The 17,657-nt window shown below is 47.9% G+C and overlaps 1 protein-coding gene and 1 pseudogene across 2 annotated transcripts in view; both read right to left on the reverse strand.

Annotated features, from left to right (window-relative positions):
• AKAP12 (A-kinase anchoring protein 12) overlaps positions 1-17,657 on the reverse strand; it is a 115,093-nt gene that overhangs the window by 43,951 nt on the left and 53,485 nt on the right. For both annotated transcript variants that reach the window (XM_008263684.5, XM_070073414.2), the window contains exon 2: positions 3,178-3,295. In XM_008263684.5, coding sequence (XP_008261906.4) covers positions 3,178-3,295 — 118 coding nt within the window. The remainder of the gene's footprint in view (positions 1-3,177; positions 3,296-17,657) is intronic.
• Positions 12,239-16,861, reverse strand: LOC103349957 (COP9 signalosome complex subunit 3-like; annotated as a pseudogene).

Here is a 17,657-nt window from a genome sequence, read left to right on the forward strand (position 1 = left end):
CGCTGGGAGAGAAGAAAACAGCTTCTACACAGCTGCCTCCAGTTCAGCCAATGGACTGTAGGACTTGCTCCTGATTGGAGGAGAGCAGCGTACTCGGCGTGTGGGCAGCCGAGTTGGGATTGGCGGAGGAGGACTATAAAGGAGGAGAGAGAGAACATGCACCAGGAACATCTAAGGGGAACACCTGTGCAGCCCCCGAGAGAGCCGGCCGGCCGGCGGTGTGCCGCTCCCCTGCGGAAGTGGGGAAAGTGGCCAGGGGGAACCGCCCTTCCACGGAGGTGGAAGGGACAGTAGCCAACCCGGGAAGAACCAGCAGCAAACCCGGGGAGGGCCGAGCAGACGAAAGAACAGCGCAGGGTCCTGTGTCGTTCCTCCATGAAGAGGGGGAGCGACACCCACAATTAAGCATTTACAAGGCAAATGATACCTTGTTTCCTATAAACCTCCCTGTAGATTCATGGAAATAACCATGAACTCCAACCATATCCTATCACTGATGTCAAAAGAAAAGCATGAAAAATAGTATTTAATAATTTAGCAGGAAGATTCTGTCTGTGTTTACACTGCCTGGCAGACAAGATAAAGAACAAGTGGACCACGTTGCCTCAGACACTCCGATAAGCCAAGGCAGTAGCAGCTTCACTACACAGAATTCGGCCCAAGAACAAGGCCTCCAGAATGCCTCTGGCCTGGAGCCAGCGTTGTGTCCAAGGGGTTAAGACACCACCTGCAATGCCACCATCCCATGTCAGAGCATCAGTTCAAATCCTGGCTGGGCACTTCTGCTCCAGCTCCCTGTGAATGTGCCTGGGAAAACAGCGGAAGATGGCACAAGTGCTTGGGCCCTGAACCCACGTGGGAGATCCAGATGGCGTTCCAGGCTCCTGGCTCCATCCTGGCCCAGTCTTGGCCTTTGTGGCTATTTGGAGAGTGAAGCAGCAGATGGAAGGTCTCTTTGCCTTCCCCTCTCTCAGTCACTCTGCCTTTCAAATAAATAAAAAAGAAATCTTAGAAAAAAAAAGGGAAAAACAAGAAATGCCTCTGGTGACACAGGGGAACAGCTAGCTCTGCCTTTCCTTGGGGACAAGGATTTTTCAGGACTTTCTGAAGGACAGAGTGGATTAATGACCACTCTTCCTGCAAGAGGCGCTTGGTATTTGCTCAGACAGAAGGTCAACCTCGGTTAGAAGCTTGGGTCAGCTCAGGGAGACAATGGAATAATCGCAGGGTGGGGGCAGAACCACTTTCTATAAAAATCAGTGTTTACTTATGTGGCTGAAATGTAAAAGAATCACATCTGGCTTGGAGGAAGAGCCGGCAGATCTGTAGTAAACAGGCCACAGATTAGCAAGAGTCTCCAGCTATCTGGGAATACTTGGGAACACCTCCCTGTCCCATCCCTCCCTCTTATCCACCCAACACATCAACTAAGTCAGATAAGAAGCCTGTAGCCTGGTCCCCCTGGGTGGCCTGTTTCAGGGACCTCACAGTGCTCACTGAACGCTCTCCAACCCATACCCTGCTTTAGAACCCTCCTATCCTATGCTGCCCCAGCGTTCCTTTCTGGGCTGCCACTCTACGCCCTTCAGTAAAAATTCTTTGCTGGGATTATGCAGTTCCAACAGACCAGCCGTGAGACACGCCCTGCACAGGCTTAGCTCCGAGGAATTTGCTGAATTGGGTGTCGGTCTTGGGCACCACGCTCTCTATCTATGGGTTAACGTAACTATTCAAGGTGACAATGCACAGGAGGCACAGTTCCTGGCCCCAGCAGAAAAGCCCTCAAAGCCCTGGCTATTATTATCCTAAATACTTTTGCTGGTTTCCCTTGTTTTGATTTATCTAGGTCCAACTTCCCCTATCCTCTGACCTCAAGGGGTTGCCCCACCTAGTCTCAGGTTCTCAACCCTTGCAAAATTCGTTAGGTTATCAACGAGTGGGTTTGTCTTAGCCTTGTTTTTATCTCACTGAATCTTCCAGAGACCATCTTCCCATCTCTCTGGGTAGTGGAGCAGCCATTTGTTAACTTTCTTCATCTTCCCTAAAGCACCCAGTATGGTGACTTGGCCACAGTGAACTCAGAGACTGCTGTGGCTTGATTTGATTCAAAGTTAATCTGGGAAAGGACATAGCGTTGGGAGTTTGAGTTGGGTCCATTCCAACTATTTGGAGAGAAATTATGTGAAACTCTCACACAAGGTCATGCAAATACTCTGTCTGTGAGACTTGTATTCCTAGCTCTATATTGTGCCTGTGGAGCTATATAAAGATCAGTATTCCCACCAACTTCAAAAGCAGCTCCCTGCTTGAAGCAGCTCTGTGGGGGCATCGAACAAGAAGAGAAACAGGTTCCACATGTTGGAAGAATCTCATCTAACCAAGGCAATATCGAATCTCCATCCACAGAACTCTTCCTTCCATTTATCTCTCTTAATCATGCCACACAGAAGGGTCAACTAACTAAATGCTGAGTCACCATTTTATGTATCTTCAAAAAGCGTGATTAATTATCTCATGATTAAACAGGAGGATGAAACGAGAATTCACAGTACAGGACAGTCCTTCTCCAGCATACAATCTTTTGGTTTTCACAAAAGATGTTCTGGCCATGGCTTGATTCAGACCCCCAGGCATGGATCCTTCCTCCCCCCGACATGGGCTAAAATCAGATGAGCGGGACGTGGCAAGAGACTCGCTTTCCAACAACAGCCCTTCCGGGGCCTCAGTTCAGGGGAAGGGGGTGTGCACCTCACAATGGATCTATCTGAAAAATCTATGTAAACATAGCAGGCTTCCTTCAAATGACAGATACAGACTCTTGTAAAGCAATCATGACTTCAGTGTGCCCACCAAGCATTCCTATTCAGCACTAGACAACCAGTTGGCACAAGGAAACAATAATTTTAAAAGACATTAAGTTCCAGAGAAGGATGTCTAAGGGAGAGGAAATATAACTTTAGACCTAAGTACTGGGGTATTCACTGACAGATGGTCAGGTAAATACTTCCTTTGGGAACCAACTGATTGTTCTGGTTGTGAACAGCATCTACCACGGGGGACTATAACGGTGCATTTTCTGTGAAACCACACGAGAACCGAGTTCTTCACTGCTCATTGCAAGTGTTGTTGGCTCTCCTGTCCCTCGCGTTCTGCCTGGAGCCTGGAGGAGTGGCTTACCCTCTGTGAGGACAACTGGCTCTTCCTCCTGGCCATTCAGGGCTCCCTCCTCGAGGCCGAGCTCGCCTTGTTCTGCTAAGCCATTGAGAGTGGACAGCTGACCATTCTTCTGCAGGAGCTGTGGGAAGACAAAGCCACGAAAACTTAATTGTGCTCTTCGGGACCTACAGTGAAAACAATGCATTCCAGAATACAAACCCCTTCAAGGAGAAACGCGGAGAAGTGGGGGTTCAACAGCAATGCAGATGGAAGTCCTGCATTTGTCTGAAAGATCCAGCGACCTCACAAAAGGCACAAGCAGGTATGCTATCTCACACACACAGATCCTAGTATCTGCACGAGTTTCAGCCAAGTCTTTCACTCATCCAGTCATTCCTTCGTTGATCTGAACACCATGCAGGAAACACGCTCTTCATTCCAGGTGACTGGGGATCTAGTGATGAGGAAGTCAGGTGTGATCCCTACAGCTCTGAGCTTACAATCTACTACGGAAGGCAGACTTCTCCAGAACAGTTTTTACATTAATGTCTCCCTGTGATTAGACTGGGATACGTAAGTGACAGTGTGGTGTGTCCTTCTCAGGAAACAAGGCAGGCCCAGCACAAAAGAATTACTAAGCCGCAGCTACGGCAAGCATCATGAGGGAGGCAGATGTACAGCAAATGGCAGTAACCACAGGGAGCTCACTCAGGCCAGGGTTCTCCAAGGAGGAAGCGGAAGGCTGAGATCTGAGCTCCCTGGGGCCGTGGCTGGGTGGGCCTAGAAGAGATGAAAGGTAGAAGGCCCTGGAGCATAAAACTCAGTGTGGGGCCCAGCACTGTGGCATAGCGGGTAAAGCTGCCACCTGCAGTGCTGGCATCCCATGTGGGTGCCGGTTCAAGTCCCGGCTGCTCCACTTCTAATCCAGCTCTCTGCTGTGGCCTGGAAAAGCAGAAAATGGCCCAAGTCCTTGATCCTCTGCACCCACTTGGGAGACCCAGACAAAGCTCCTGCCTCCTTGGTTTGGATTGGCCTAGCTCCGGCCATTGTGGCCATTTGGGGAGTGAATCAACAATGCAAGACACTTCTCTCTCTCTGCTTCTGCCTCTGCCTCTCTCTAACTCTGCCTTTCAAATAAATACATAAATCTTAAAAAAAAAAAACTACTCAGAGTGTCCACAGCCCAGAGAACAGAGAACAGAGATAGGAGATGCATGCATATTAGTTATGACCTTTTCCTTAAAAATATTATGGAAATGCTCACTCGCAATCCTCCCATAGGAAGGCCTCCACGCTGATAGCATCAATGGCATGCCCAGTTATCTTTTTACTCATGTGACCAGATGTAGAAAGTTTTAAGGCAACTAAGAACGGCACAACAACCACTAGGAACCTCAAGGTTTCGACAATGTTTTGTAGTTTGTACACATTTCTCGCTTATAAGCAACATAGGCAGGTACCATCATTTCCAGCTTACAGGTTAAGGACTCTGAGACTCAAGGTGGTGATGGTGAGGTCGGGCTGTCCTGCCACAAGCCCCACAGCTCTGCAGTGTGACCAAGCCAGACAGGTCTGTCACAACACCATGAATGGCTGAAGGCCCCCACAGAAAGACATGTACCAGGGCTTAAAGAACCTGTTATTGCACACAATGATAAAATGACTTAAAGAGAGTTCTGTGGTAACCAGTCCTGATGGCTACAAAGAAATCTCAAAGCATTCCCCTCCCTCTGACATCATTCCATCCTGCTTATGGTACAGGGCTAACTCTGGCCAGCCAGACCATGGGCTTAGAACAGAGTCTTGCAGGAACACGCAGTGCAGAGCCTGGAGCTGTGCTAAATTGATTTCACCTGGCTATCCCTTGCTCCCAGCAAAGCTGCCCTTCAGCTGCCTGAGTCTCCTCCTGAAATAATACCATTGTACTTTCATACTGACATCACAGATGGAAGAGTTGGCTTCAAAATGCTCATGCTGAGTCTATATATTAAACAGAATACTCAGATTACATTTCCACTTAAAGTCTTCTCTTACCAAAATATGAAAGATCGGAATTTTAAATGAAACCCAAAGACAAAAGCAAGGGGCAGAGGGGTGGTGTCTCCACAAGGCCCATCAGCAAAAATGTCAGAATACTTTAAATATCATCAGTCACATGCACAGGTCAGACTGCAATTTGATTAACAACATAAAGAAGAGCCAGAGGAGGAGGCAGGAACCATATACCACTGTGGACTACATGGTAGTGCAATGAATCTTGAATCTGCAAAATGCTGAAGTATGCATCGTGATATATACGGTGAGCTAAATAGAGAACAGGAGAAAGTCATCCCAATACCTCAATTTCAATGCAATAAACTCTGGTCAAGTGTGGCCCTGGTGGGAGAACCAGACCAGAACGCTGCATGTCTATGGAGTTTCTGAGTTCTACAGAGTTTCAATAATTCTTAGGAATTTTCTCATAATTGTTGGTAAATTGTTCAATTCAAGCTATCTTCAGTTGGGGCCAGAGTGAATCTCTCCAAACATGAGGGATCTCTGTGATATCTGCACAATCTTCCTTCTGCTCTTTTTGAAATGTTATACCTACATAGCAAGATTCAGCGCATAGAGAATGAGTCTGAAAAACTAAGACTAGGGACAGGCTTTGTGCACAGCAGGTTAAGCCACTGCCTGCAATGCGGCAACCATATGAATGCCAGTTCGAATCCTAGGTGATCCAGCTCCCTGCTGGTGCACCCAGGAAAGCAACAAAAGGTGGCCTACGTGTTGGGCCCCTGCCACCCACATGGAAGATCCAGATGAAATTCCAGGCTCCTGGCTTCGGCCTGGCCCAGCCCTGACTGTGGTGGACAGCATTTGGGGAGTTAACTATTGGATGAACATTCCCTCTCTCTCTCTCTCTCACTCTCCCTTTCAAATAAATAAATCTTTAAAAAAAATTTAAAAAGCTGAGTCTAATAGCTTGACTCCCTTCTGTATGATGATAAATAAATTATGGAGTCATCGTTTGTAGTGACTGGAGTTGACTGTGTCTGCCTCCAAAAACACTCAGTGCCCTATTAACTTTGTTTACAGACAATGTATGACAGTGACGTTATGGAAACTGAGTTTGAGTGTATTTTATTATGTGCATAGCTTGGGTCCAACAGGCACACGACATGACCCACGGGTAAGTATTTGGAGCTCTTGCTGCACCAACATTCCATACAGGACGGAGACTTCATTCTGGGTCATATTCAGACTTTCCCACCACTCTATCCTTGCATTTACAGATGGTTTTGCAAAATTTCACGTGTCCTGGAAGATGGATGACTCCCTTTCTTCACTCACCCCCCCCCCAGTAAAGTATTTTTCCTTTCTTTTCCTCCCATCTCCAACCTTCTACATAGTTTTTATATTGTTAGAAATTTTGGCCGGCGCCGTGGCTCACTAAGCTAATCCTCCGCCTTGCGGCCCTGGCACACCGGGTTCTAGTCCTGGTCGGGGCACCGGATTCTGTCCTGGTTGCTCCTCTTCCAGTCCAGTTCTCTGCTGTGGCCAGGGAGTGCAGTAGAGGATGGCCCAAGTGCTTGGGCCCTGCACCCACATGAGACCAGGAGGAAGCACCTGGCTCCTGGCTTCGGATCAGCGCAGTGCACTGCTGTAGCGGCCATTTAGGGGGTGAACCAACGGAAGGAAGACCTTTCTCTCTGTCTCTCTCTCTCTCTCTCTTTCACTGTCTAACTATGCCTGTCAAAAAAAATTTTTTTTTTCAGTACTTCTGAGAGCTGTCAAAAGGTTAAAGTCAACTCTATTCATTAGAAACCTAATCCAGGTTTGCTTAAGACGATTCAGTCTTTTCTACGTGAGGTTAAGACACCCATGTCCCATATCAGAGTGCCTGATTACAACTCCTGGCTCTAACTCCTAACTCCAATAGTAGCCTATTACTGCAAACTCAGGGAGGCAGTACTGATGGCTCAAGTAATTGAGACCCTGCCACCTGAGAGACTCATATTGCATTTTAAAAAAAATATTTATTTATTTATTTGAAAGGCAGAGCTACAGAGAGGCAGAGGCAGAGAGGCAGAGAGGCAGAGGTGGGGGGAAAGAGAGAGAGAGAGAGAGGTCTTCCATCTGCTGGTTCACTCCCCAAATGGCCAAAATGGCCAGAGCTGAGCTGATTCCAAGCCAGGAGCCAGGAGCTTCTCCCATGTGGGTGCTGGGGCCCAAGGACTTGGGCCATCTTCTACCGCTTTCCCAGGCCATAGCAGAGAGCTTGGATCAGAAGTGAAGCAGCTGGGACTCGAACCAGTGCCCATGTGAGATGCCGGTGCTGCAGGTAGCAGCTTTACCTGCTGCGTCACAGCACCGGCCCCTCAGATTGCATTTGTAGCTCCCAATTTCAGGTCCCACAGGCATTACAGACATTTGAGAAATGAATCAGTGATGGGCGCTCTCTGTTTCTCAGCCTCTCTAATAAATATTTAAATTAAAAAAATACATAAAAATAGAAATGGGAATACATGCTGTTTTATACTATAATGGTTCCATTTTTTAAGGTTTATTTAATTATTTGAAAAGCAGAGTTACCCAAATGCCCACAACAGTTGGGACTGGGACACATTAAAGCCTGGATGGAGCCTGGAACTCCATCTGGGTCTCCCATGTGGGTAGCAGAGCCCAAGCACTTGGGCCATGTTCTGCTGCTTTCCCAGGTGCATCGGCAGGAAGGCGGATTGGAAGCAGAGCTGCTGGGATTTGAACCTGTGCCCTTAGGGAATATCCATATCACAAGGGGTGGGTAGCCTAACCTGCTATGCTACAATGCGGCCTCAGACATGTTTATCAATAAACAATGTACTATGCTTGTCTTCTGTCTTCCTTTTCCCATAATTCAAATAGCCACAGAAGACAGGATTTACACACACTTCTACCCAGCGAGGCCTAAAGGATGAAGGACACAGCTTAGTGACAGTGGGAGAGCCAGGAGGACATTCAGGGGCCACGTGGTTCAGGGAGGAAAGCAGCACTGATAGTTCAGATTTTCAAATGAGAAAGGAGCAAATCTGTGTTCCACGGTGTCACCCTGAAGCTTCCTCACAAAGCCTTTTCCACCCATGAACCTCATTTCATGAATACATTTATATCTTGAGGCAAGAATTGGCCTTGAGAAACACTCCTTACACTTAAATATGGTAAGCACCAGCAAACCCATTTTCCCACTGGATTTGTTCTTCAAAAAGCATAAATGCCTCCTTTGAACAAATCAAAACCCTCAGTGTTTTCAGGCTTATATCCTTTGAGTGGGTCAGCCAGAGTTTATTCCCATCAAGTGTTACCACATTACAACTACAAAAGCATTTTTAGAAAAGAAAAAAAAAAAAAACTCAAATGCTTCCAGCCACAGTGTTTTCTTCTCGTTTCTGTAAGAACAACTGAAAATATCCAAAATGGTAGCCAAGGCATTGCAAAAGCAAACACAAAAATATCACGCTTTGCCTTTTCCCTGTTCTCTACAAAACTGCCCAAAACTGTCTTGAACCCACTTTGCAGAGAAAGTGATAGGAGTACCAAGCTCCTTAATGAACGTGTGAGACAATCAACAAAGAAGACAGGCATCAGGATGCTGGGGGCCGAGGAGGGGAGCCTGCTCAGGCAATGACTGTTTGCACACCAACAGCGATGCTCCCAAATCTACAATCTCACCAGACAACCAGCTCAGGTGGAGGTGGCCGGGCATCCAGTGGAAACCATCACACCTATGGTGTAAAACCCAAAAGCAGGACTGCTAAGTGGTCATAACTGGGAAGGAACCAGAGTCAACAAGTACACACACACAGGACCAAGACAACAAAGACATCTGCAAGGAATTTTAAAGCCTAGGGAAAAATCTAGTCAGGAAAACCCTTCCATGTGTTTTTTCTCTTCATTCTAATAGAAAATGTTTTAAAAGTAAAAGATCAAATAGAAGAAAACAAAAATCAGAGTATAAATCAGCAAACAGTATCCTTGAAGAGCAATTTGAAACAGGTACACAAATTTTAAATATACATAAACCCTTAGCTCCACCATGCCATTCCAACAAAGATGGCACTTCATACCATGCAGGAATGGGCACAATGATGGGCAGGCTGAAATAATTCATGAAAGAAAAAAAAAATAAGTGTCTACGAGTAGGGAGAAACAGTCAAATTACGCGATATCCGTACAATGAGGGAGAATCGGAAAAGGAGATAAATCCAGGCAGGCTGATGCAGGAAGATGTCCCCAGTATAAGTAGAAAAAAGCAGATTGCTGAGAATGCTGGATTCTTTTATGTTTTCAAAACAAAACAAAACAAAACAAATATAGCCCACTTAACAGAGAGGGGGAAAGGGAGGGAAGGAAGGGGGGGGAGGGAGGATGTTTGTTTCTGCAAGCATTAAAAAAGAAAAGTCTAGAATAAAACCTACCAAATCTTTAACAATGGCTGCCTCTGAGGAACTGGTGTCCTTGTTTGGGTTTATCCTTGGGGGCAGGTAGGGGGAGGAGAAGTCAGGAAAAGCAACAAAAGTGAAAACACACAGAACCCTAAAATCCATAGATTCCTGGGCCATAAGCATCTTAATAACCTGGCAATCTAGAGTCCATACATCTTTTAAGGTCATGAAAACCAAAAAGCAACAACTGTTGAAACCACAATTAGCATAACGTCCTTCATTGAAAACATGGAGCTAAGACCATCACAGCCCTGCAGCAGACCACTAGCAGCTCGTGCTATATGGACACCTGCTTTCCGTAGCGTGCACTCTTCACAAACCTGTGTCTTACCTGCATTCGCCTCCACCTGAAGGAAGTGAAGATCATGACCTTGAGCGTGTTTTCATCTACCTCAAAGATTATTTGGTGCATCACGCCGCACTTAAGTCCTTAATGTGTCAAATACAGGTTGAGTAGCTCTAAGCCAAAATGCTTAGGACCAGAAGTGTTTTGGATTTCAGATATTTTTTGAATTTGAGAATATTTATATCTATGTAATCATAATATCTTGGGAACAGGACTAAACTCAGCATTCATTTGGGGCCAGCGCTGTGGTGTAGCGGGTGAGGCTGCCGCCTGCAGTGCCAGCATCCCATATGGGTTCCGGTTCCAGTCCCGGCTGCTCCACCTCTGTTCCAGCTCTCTGCTATGGCCTGGGAAGGCAGTGGAAGATGGCCCAAGTCCTTAGGCCCCTGCAGCCACATGGGAGACCTGGAGGAAGTTCCTGGGTCCTGGTTTTGGATCAGCTCAGCTCTAGCCTCCCTCTTGCTGCCTCTGCCTCTCTGTAACTCTGCCATCAAATAAATGAATAAATCTTAAAAAAAAAAAAAAAACCAGCATTCATTTATGTTTCTTATACATATAGGGTGGAGATAATTTTATACAATTTTTTAAAGATTTATTTTACTTATTTGAAAGGCAGAGTGACAGAGAGGGAGGGGAAGGAACAGAGAGAGAGAGAGAGAGAGAGAGATTTTCCATCTGCTGGTTTATTTCCCAAATGGCTGCAACAACTGGAGCTGGGCCGGGCCAAAGCCAGGAGCCTAGAACTCTATCCAGATTTCCAACATGGGTGGCAGGGGCCAAACCACTTGAGCATCTTCTGCTACCTTCCTAGGCACATTAGCTGGGAGCTGGATCTCAAGTGGAGCAGCCAGGACTCAAACCAGCACTCATATAGGATGTATCTGAGCTTAACTCACTGTGCCAAAACTCTCTCTGTCCCTCCCCCATTCAATATATTTAATGGTTCTTTGCATGAAACAAAGTTGCATGGTGAATTTTGTACCTGTAGTGTTCTGTCAGCACCTAGAAAGTTTGGGTTTTGGAGATTTCAGATTAGGATGCTCAACCTGTATTAAGATTTTGCTGATTTGGGGGCTGGCACTGTGGCGTAGCGGGTAAAGCCACCACCCGCAGTTCCAGCATCCTATATAGGCACCAGTTCGAGTCCCAGCTGCTCTACTTTTGTTCCAGCTCTCTGCTATGGCCTGGGAAAGCAGTAGAAGATGGCCCAAGTCCTTGGGCCCCTGCACCCACGTGGGAGACCCGGAAGAAGCTCCTGGCTCCTGGCTTCGGATTTGGCCCAGCTCTGGGCGTTGCAGCCATTTGGGTTCTGCCTCTCTGAACTCTGCCTTTCAAATAAATATTCCTGATCTGTACTCAGCAGAACACTTGGCAAATGACAAAGACTTCTAATCCTTCCAATCTCCTAGACCTGGGTGGAGAAAGAACAATTTGTACAAAGATCTAAATGGGGGAGAGCTACCTGAAATTTTACTTCTCTTTTTTCTAACCATGGAGGTATGGGAGAAACACAGACAGCACAGCATATTCGAGACCTGGGCTGGAGACCAAGCACCCCTTAACTGTGGACTCTACAAATTTAGACCTATGCCACCCCTGTTTTCAGATTCTGAAATGAAGTAGTACTGGGGAAGCTCACTCTCTCTACACAGAAAGGCACTGAGCAGCCACTTCACGAGTCTTGGTCCATCTGATCAAATCAAGGCATATGCGCTATTCCACTTTTTCCCAGCCTTTATGTCACACTAAGGTGACCTTTATTTATTTTTTAAACAAAATGGTACGGGCCGGCGCCGCGGCTCACTAGGCTAATCCTCCGCCTAGCGGCGCCGGCACACCGGGTTCTAGTCCCGGTTGGGGCGCCGGATTCTGTCCCGGTTGCCCCTCTTCCAGGCCAGCTCTCTGCTGTGGCCAGGGAGTGCAGTGGAGGATGGCCCAGGTGCTTGGGCCCTGCACCCCATGGGAGACCAGGAAAAGCACCTGGCTCCTGGCTCCTGCCATCGGATCAGCGCGGTGTGCCGGCCACAGCGCGCCAGCCGCGGCGGCCATTGGAGGGTGAGCCAACGGCAAAGGAAGACCTTTCTCTCTGTCTCTCTCTCTCACTGTCCACTCTGCCTGTCAAAAAATAAAATAAAAAAAAAAAATGGTAGATTTAATGCAATAACAACAATAATCTGAGGATGAACAAATCAACACACAATAGACTTTGAAAATTCTTTTCCTTTCTTTGCAGAAAGAATGGTTGTCTTGAAAACACATAGGACTGAAGATGTCAGAACAAAACTTTAATTTTAGGGTGGGTAGGTCTGGTGCTCCCTGCTGTCCTCCTAGCACTGGCCACTGGCCACCAGCCATGGGCACGGCCTCCCCTGTGGCCCAGGGCGGATGTGAGCTTCAAGAGTAAGTGGGTGGGTTGTTTCCTGAATCTCCTCTTGTGAGCCCACACTCTTGCACAAACCGGCCGCTCGTCCAGCTCTGTGCACTTCAGCATCTCCTGATCCACGTGCTGGAGTACGGCTGGGTTGTTGTATTTCTCAGGGTTGTCATGGAAACTGACCATCCCGTCCATCTGATTAATACTTGCAAAAACCTCACCATCTTCTATCATGTGTAGAACATTGTTTTCTGCCTCGGGAGGGCCAGCCAGCTGCACGCGACTCGCCATGTCTTGTAAGGACAGCGTTAGGAGGTCTGTGTCGGCCTCTGGATGTCCTTGTACAGTGACGACAGGCACTGCTTCACCAGCCGCATGTGGTCTTGGCTGAACGCCTCCCTGTGCTTGTTCCCCAGGTTCCGGGGTCCTGAGGGGTTGTTGGTAAAATTAACTGTGCTAACTCATGGTAGGCACTGCTGAGGGTCTTAACGAATCCACCCACAATCTGGGACGTATATTTTGGTAGCTGTTGCACTTTGCCAAGTAATATCAAAGACACCAGAAGATCCTTTCTGTGGAATTCCAACACAGGCTGACTGACGGCCATGGCAGGAGTGGTAATAGCCTGTTCGTAGAAGCACAGCCCGTGTCGATCATGCCTCCGTATGAACAGGAACACAAGAAGTGCTCTGCGTCATAGGCTCCATTCTCTTGACAGATGTCCATTATGTCCACATCAAGATATGGAAGGGCAGGTTTAGAGATTTTGCCAAGGAGCCGGCGCTGTGGCGCAGCAGGTTAACATCCTGACCTGAAGTTCTAGCATCCCACATGGACACAGGTTCGAGTCCCAGCTGCTCCACTTCCAATCCAGCTCTCTGCTATGGCCTGGGAAAGCAGTGGAGGATGGCCCAAGTGCTTGGGCTCCCGCACCCGTGTGGGAGACCCAGAAGAAGCTCCTGGCTCCTGGCTTTGGATCGGCGCAGCTCCGGTGTTGTGGCCAATTGGGAAGTGAACCATCCAATGGAAGACTCTCAATCTCCCTCCCCTCTCTATGTGTAACTCTGACTTGCAAATAAATAAATACATCTTTAAAAAAAGGTTTTGCCAACACACAGAGCTGGCAGAGGGCAGCTGGCTCGTGTTCATCTGCATCTTGTGGACGGCTTGCTTAAGGACTCACAGGGGCTGCGTTCTTTCCACAAGTGCATGTGTGAGCTGATGGCAAAGCCCAGCAAAGGTGTCTGCTGCGTGTCGAACGTGCTCCCCGCTACAAGTCCTGATGGAAAGCTGAACCTTGAGAACAGCATCTCGAAGTCGGGAACGCTGCACACAGAAAACTCCACAAACCTTGAGCAAGAGCTGTCAGACACTGCTCACGAACTGCTCCAGGGCAGACACCAGGTTTCCCCCCAGGCAGCCCGAGTGGCAGAGGCTGCTCTGGGAAGAGGGGCTGCCGCGATCCACCTAACTCTCCTCATACTTGTGTTTCAAAGGAGACGCATTGGATTTGGGTCTTAGAGATGAGACGACAATGGAATCTAACCAGTCAGATGCAGTTCTGTCCAGAACACACCTCATTAAGTCCAATCACACATCATGCAGTCCAAGACACGGGTCACCACTACAGGCAAAAGGGCTATACAGCCTTGAACTAGACTTGGCCACAAGGAGAGGAAACAGTGACTGAAGACATGCAGGCTACTTTTCCTGGGGCTCCTTGTGGGTTCAGATCCTGAGATTGCAAAGGGAAGTTACCTGTGTGTAAGAATGGGCCCGTTAGTGATGCCCCGGGCCACATACACAGTACCAGGGCTATGTAGTACAGTGGGTCATCCATCAGCATGACGGCTGATGATTCTTTTTTTTTTTTTTTTTAACAGGCAGAGTTAGACAGTGAGAGAGAAAGACAGAGAGAAAGGTCTTCCTTCCGTTGGTTCACCCCCCAAATGGCCGCTACGGCCGGCGCTGCGCCAATCCAAAGCCAGGAGCCAGGTGTTTCCTCCTGGTCTCCCATGGGGTGCAGGCCACTGCACTCCCAGGCCATAGCAGAGAGCTGGACTGGAAGAGGAGCACCCGGAACAGAATCTGGCACCCCAACCGGGACTAGAACCCGGGGTGCTGACGCTGCAGGCAGAGGATTAGCCTAGTGAGCCGTGGCGTCGGCCTGGCTGATGATTCTTTCCTTGGTTCCTTCCTTCCTTCCTCTATTCCTCCTACCCACCCTCCCTTCCTTCATTTTCATGTATTTGAAAGGCAGAGTGAGAGAGAGGAAGAGAGGGAGGGAGGCAGGGAAGGGAGGGGGAGAGAGGGAGGGAGAGAAAGAGAGGGAGAAATCTTTTATCTGCTGGTTCACTTGACAAATGGCCACAATGGCAGGAGCAGGGCCAGGTAGAAATCAGGAGCCTGAAACTCCATCTGGGTCTCCCATGTGGGTGTCAGGGACCAAGTACTTGTGTCATCTTCCACTGCTTTCCCAAGTGCACTAGCAGGAAGCTGGATCAAAAGTGGAACAGCCAGAAACTCACACCAGCCCTCCAATACTGGATGCCAGTGTCACAAGTAAGAACTTTGTGCCACAACTCTGGCTCCTAAAATATTTTTATATGCTTTAAAATATGCAAATAATTTTTAAAATTAAAACTAAACAAAATAAGATTGATAAAATGTCAAATACAGACAAAGCTGGGTGACAGGCATGGACATTGATTATATTCTTTTCTACTTTTCTGTATGTTTTGAAATTTTTTCAAAATTAGAAGAAAAATGTTTTCTTTCATGAAGTTTCTCACAGAGTTTAACTTTGGGGTACAGACAATAAAATCTGTACAAGTTGATGAAACGTCAATATAACCAGTGAAGAGTTAATCGTTATCTATTTGAAATAATGATATGCTTCATCCCTTGGTATTGATATAACTTCTAATTAGCTCACAGACCTAAGCAGTGCTAAGAGAATCAGGAACATATATTTATAGCCCATGACTTTTAGAAAGGTGTAAGCCAATCTGTAAAGACAACTATGAGGAAATCTTTTACTAGCAAAGTTCTCAGAGAGAAAAGGAACCGTTTATCAAATGTCAGAAGTGTTATCAAAACGCAGAGCCAAAAGCCCTCTCCAACCGCATGAAAATGAGAAGAGTACGCAGCCTAGGGTGGCAGTGACTCTGGTAACCTCTGACTATCAGAAGTGCTTGTCCCTGAGAAAGTGAGCTTTAGCCATCTCCCTCCCATCTCCGTCTTCCTTGGGGCAGAGGAAACAGGGCCTCCTGTGCATGGCACCAAGTGCCAGCTCTCAAAACACAAACACCCAGAAGTTCTTTTTGTTGTTGTTAAAGATTTATTTATTTGGGCCAGCACCATGGCTCAATAGGCTAATCCTCCACCTAGCGAGGCCGGCACACCGGGTTCTAGTCCTGGTCGGGGCGCCGGATTCTGTCCTGGTTGCCCCTCTTCTAGGCCAGCTCTCTGCTGTGGCCAGGGAGTGCAGTGGAGGATGGCCCAACTGCTTGGGCCCTGCACCCCATGGGAGACCAGGATAAGTACCTGGCTCCTGGCTTCGGATCAGCACGGTGCGCCAGCCGCAGCGCGCCAGCCGTGGCAGCCACTGGAGGGTGAACCAACGGCAAAAGGAAGACCTTTCTCTCTGTCTCTCTCTCTCACTATCCACTCTGCCTGTCAAAAAAAAAATTATTTATTTGAAAGGAAGGTTACAGTAGGGGTGGCGGGGGAATCTTCCATCCTCTGTTCACTGCCCAAAAGAAGCCAGGAGGCTGAAACTCCATCCGGGTCTCCTACGTGGATGGCAGGGGCGTAAGGACTTGGGCCATCCTCTGCGGCTTTCCCAGGCGCATCAGCAGGGAGCCGGATTGGAATCGGAGCAGCCAGAACTCAAACTGGTGCTCACAGGGATGCCAGCTCCACAATGCTGGCCGCGGTCCAGGCAATTCTGACCTTTAAATCAAACCACTGCCACTTGTGGCTTAGGGTCTTTCCACCCATGCCTAGCACAACAAAGCCAGCAGCAGCAGCAGCAACAAAAGAAAACTCAACACCACCAAAAACCTCCTTGCTGACTTGTGACATTAAACACAACTGAGCTCATCTGAAGGGCCCAGAGAAGGGGGCGGCAACTCCCAAAATCATCGAGAGTCACCAGGACTCCCCCGTCCCCAGACCCACACAATGGAAGCAGCACCACCAACTACCGACTGGACCTCTGCATCCGTCGGGTCCAGCTTGCAGGTGCTGGGCTCGTGAGACCCGACTTGTCGTTTCAGCATCGCCCAACCCAGCGGCGCAAGTGAAAACCCTGACCCCTCTGCAACATTTATCCAATGTGTACACTTGATTGGCTTAGAGGAGTTTCACCGTGTGGTCACTGGTTTCATCCATTTAATCCCAGTGTCCACATTCTGATTTTCAGGATGCAAGGATGAATCTTGCTTTGTGGTGGTTTTTGTGAGATTCCACCAGGACGTACCATGGCCGGAAAGTGCAGAAGGTGATGGTGTAGCCCATCGTGTCTTACTCAGCATGACGGGACTGGAGGTTCAGGGCAGGCGAGAGCAGGCTGGAGGGAGCCCCATCCCATGAGCCCCCAGGGCAGCCGAGCCCGGAAGAAAGCTCCGAGATCTCGGATTCAGGTGCGGCTCTAGGAACAGGGACTATGTGGATAGAGGACTGTATCGTTGGTGTTGATGAGTACATGCACCTCAGATTAAATGATACAGAAGGGGTTCATTCTAAAACAAAGCCAAGAAAATGACTGAGTTGGATCATGCTAAAAGGAGATAATATTACTTTGCTACAAAGTGTCTCCAACTAGAAATGATCGATGAAGTGAGAAAATATTGAGAAGGCAATATAGTGGTTTTTGGTTTGTTTTTTTTTTTTAGGTGCCTTTTTATTGGGAGTACAGGTCCAAAACATTTGTTCATATTGTTTTGATTACCATTATATTATTACAAGACAATAAATACTGTTAGGTTTTTACTTTTAAAAAAATTTTGGGGCTAGTGCTGTGGCATAGCAGGTAAAGCCACTGCCTGCAGTGCCGGCATCCCATATGGGCACCGGTTCTTGTCCCAGCTGCTCCACTTCCGATCCAGCTCTCTGCTATGGCCTGGGAAAGCAGTAGAAGATAGCCCAAGTCCTTGGGCCCCTGCACACGCGTGGGAGACCCAGAGGAAGCTCCAGTTTCCTGGCTTCAGATCAGCACAGTCCAGCCATTGCAGCCATCTGGGGAGTGAACCATCCAATGGAAGACCTCTCTCTCTTCCTCTGTAACTCTAACTTTCAAATAAATAAAATAAAT

Source organism: Oryctolagus cuniculus, chromosome 5 (genome assembly GCF_051225735.1).
Source record: "Oryctolagus cuniculus isolate XC-2025 breed Fujian yellow rabbit chromosome 5, ASM5122573v1, whole genome shotgun sequence".
In the NCBI taxonomy this organism is placed as follows: Eukaryota; Metazoa; Chordata; class Mammalia; order Lagomorpha; family Leporidae; genus Oryctolagus; species Oryctolagus cuniculus.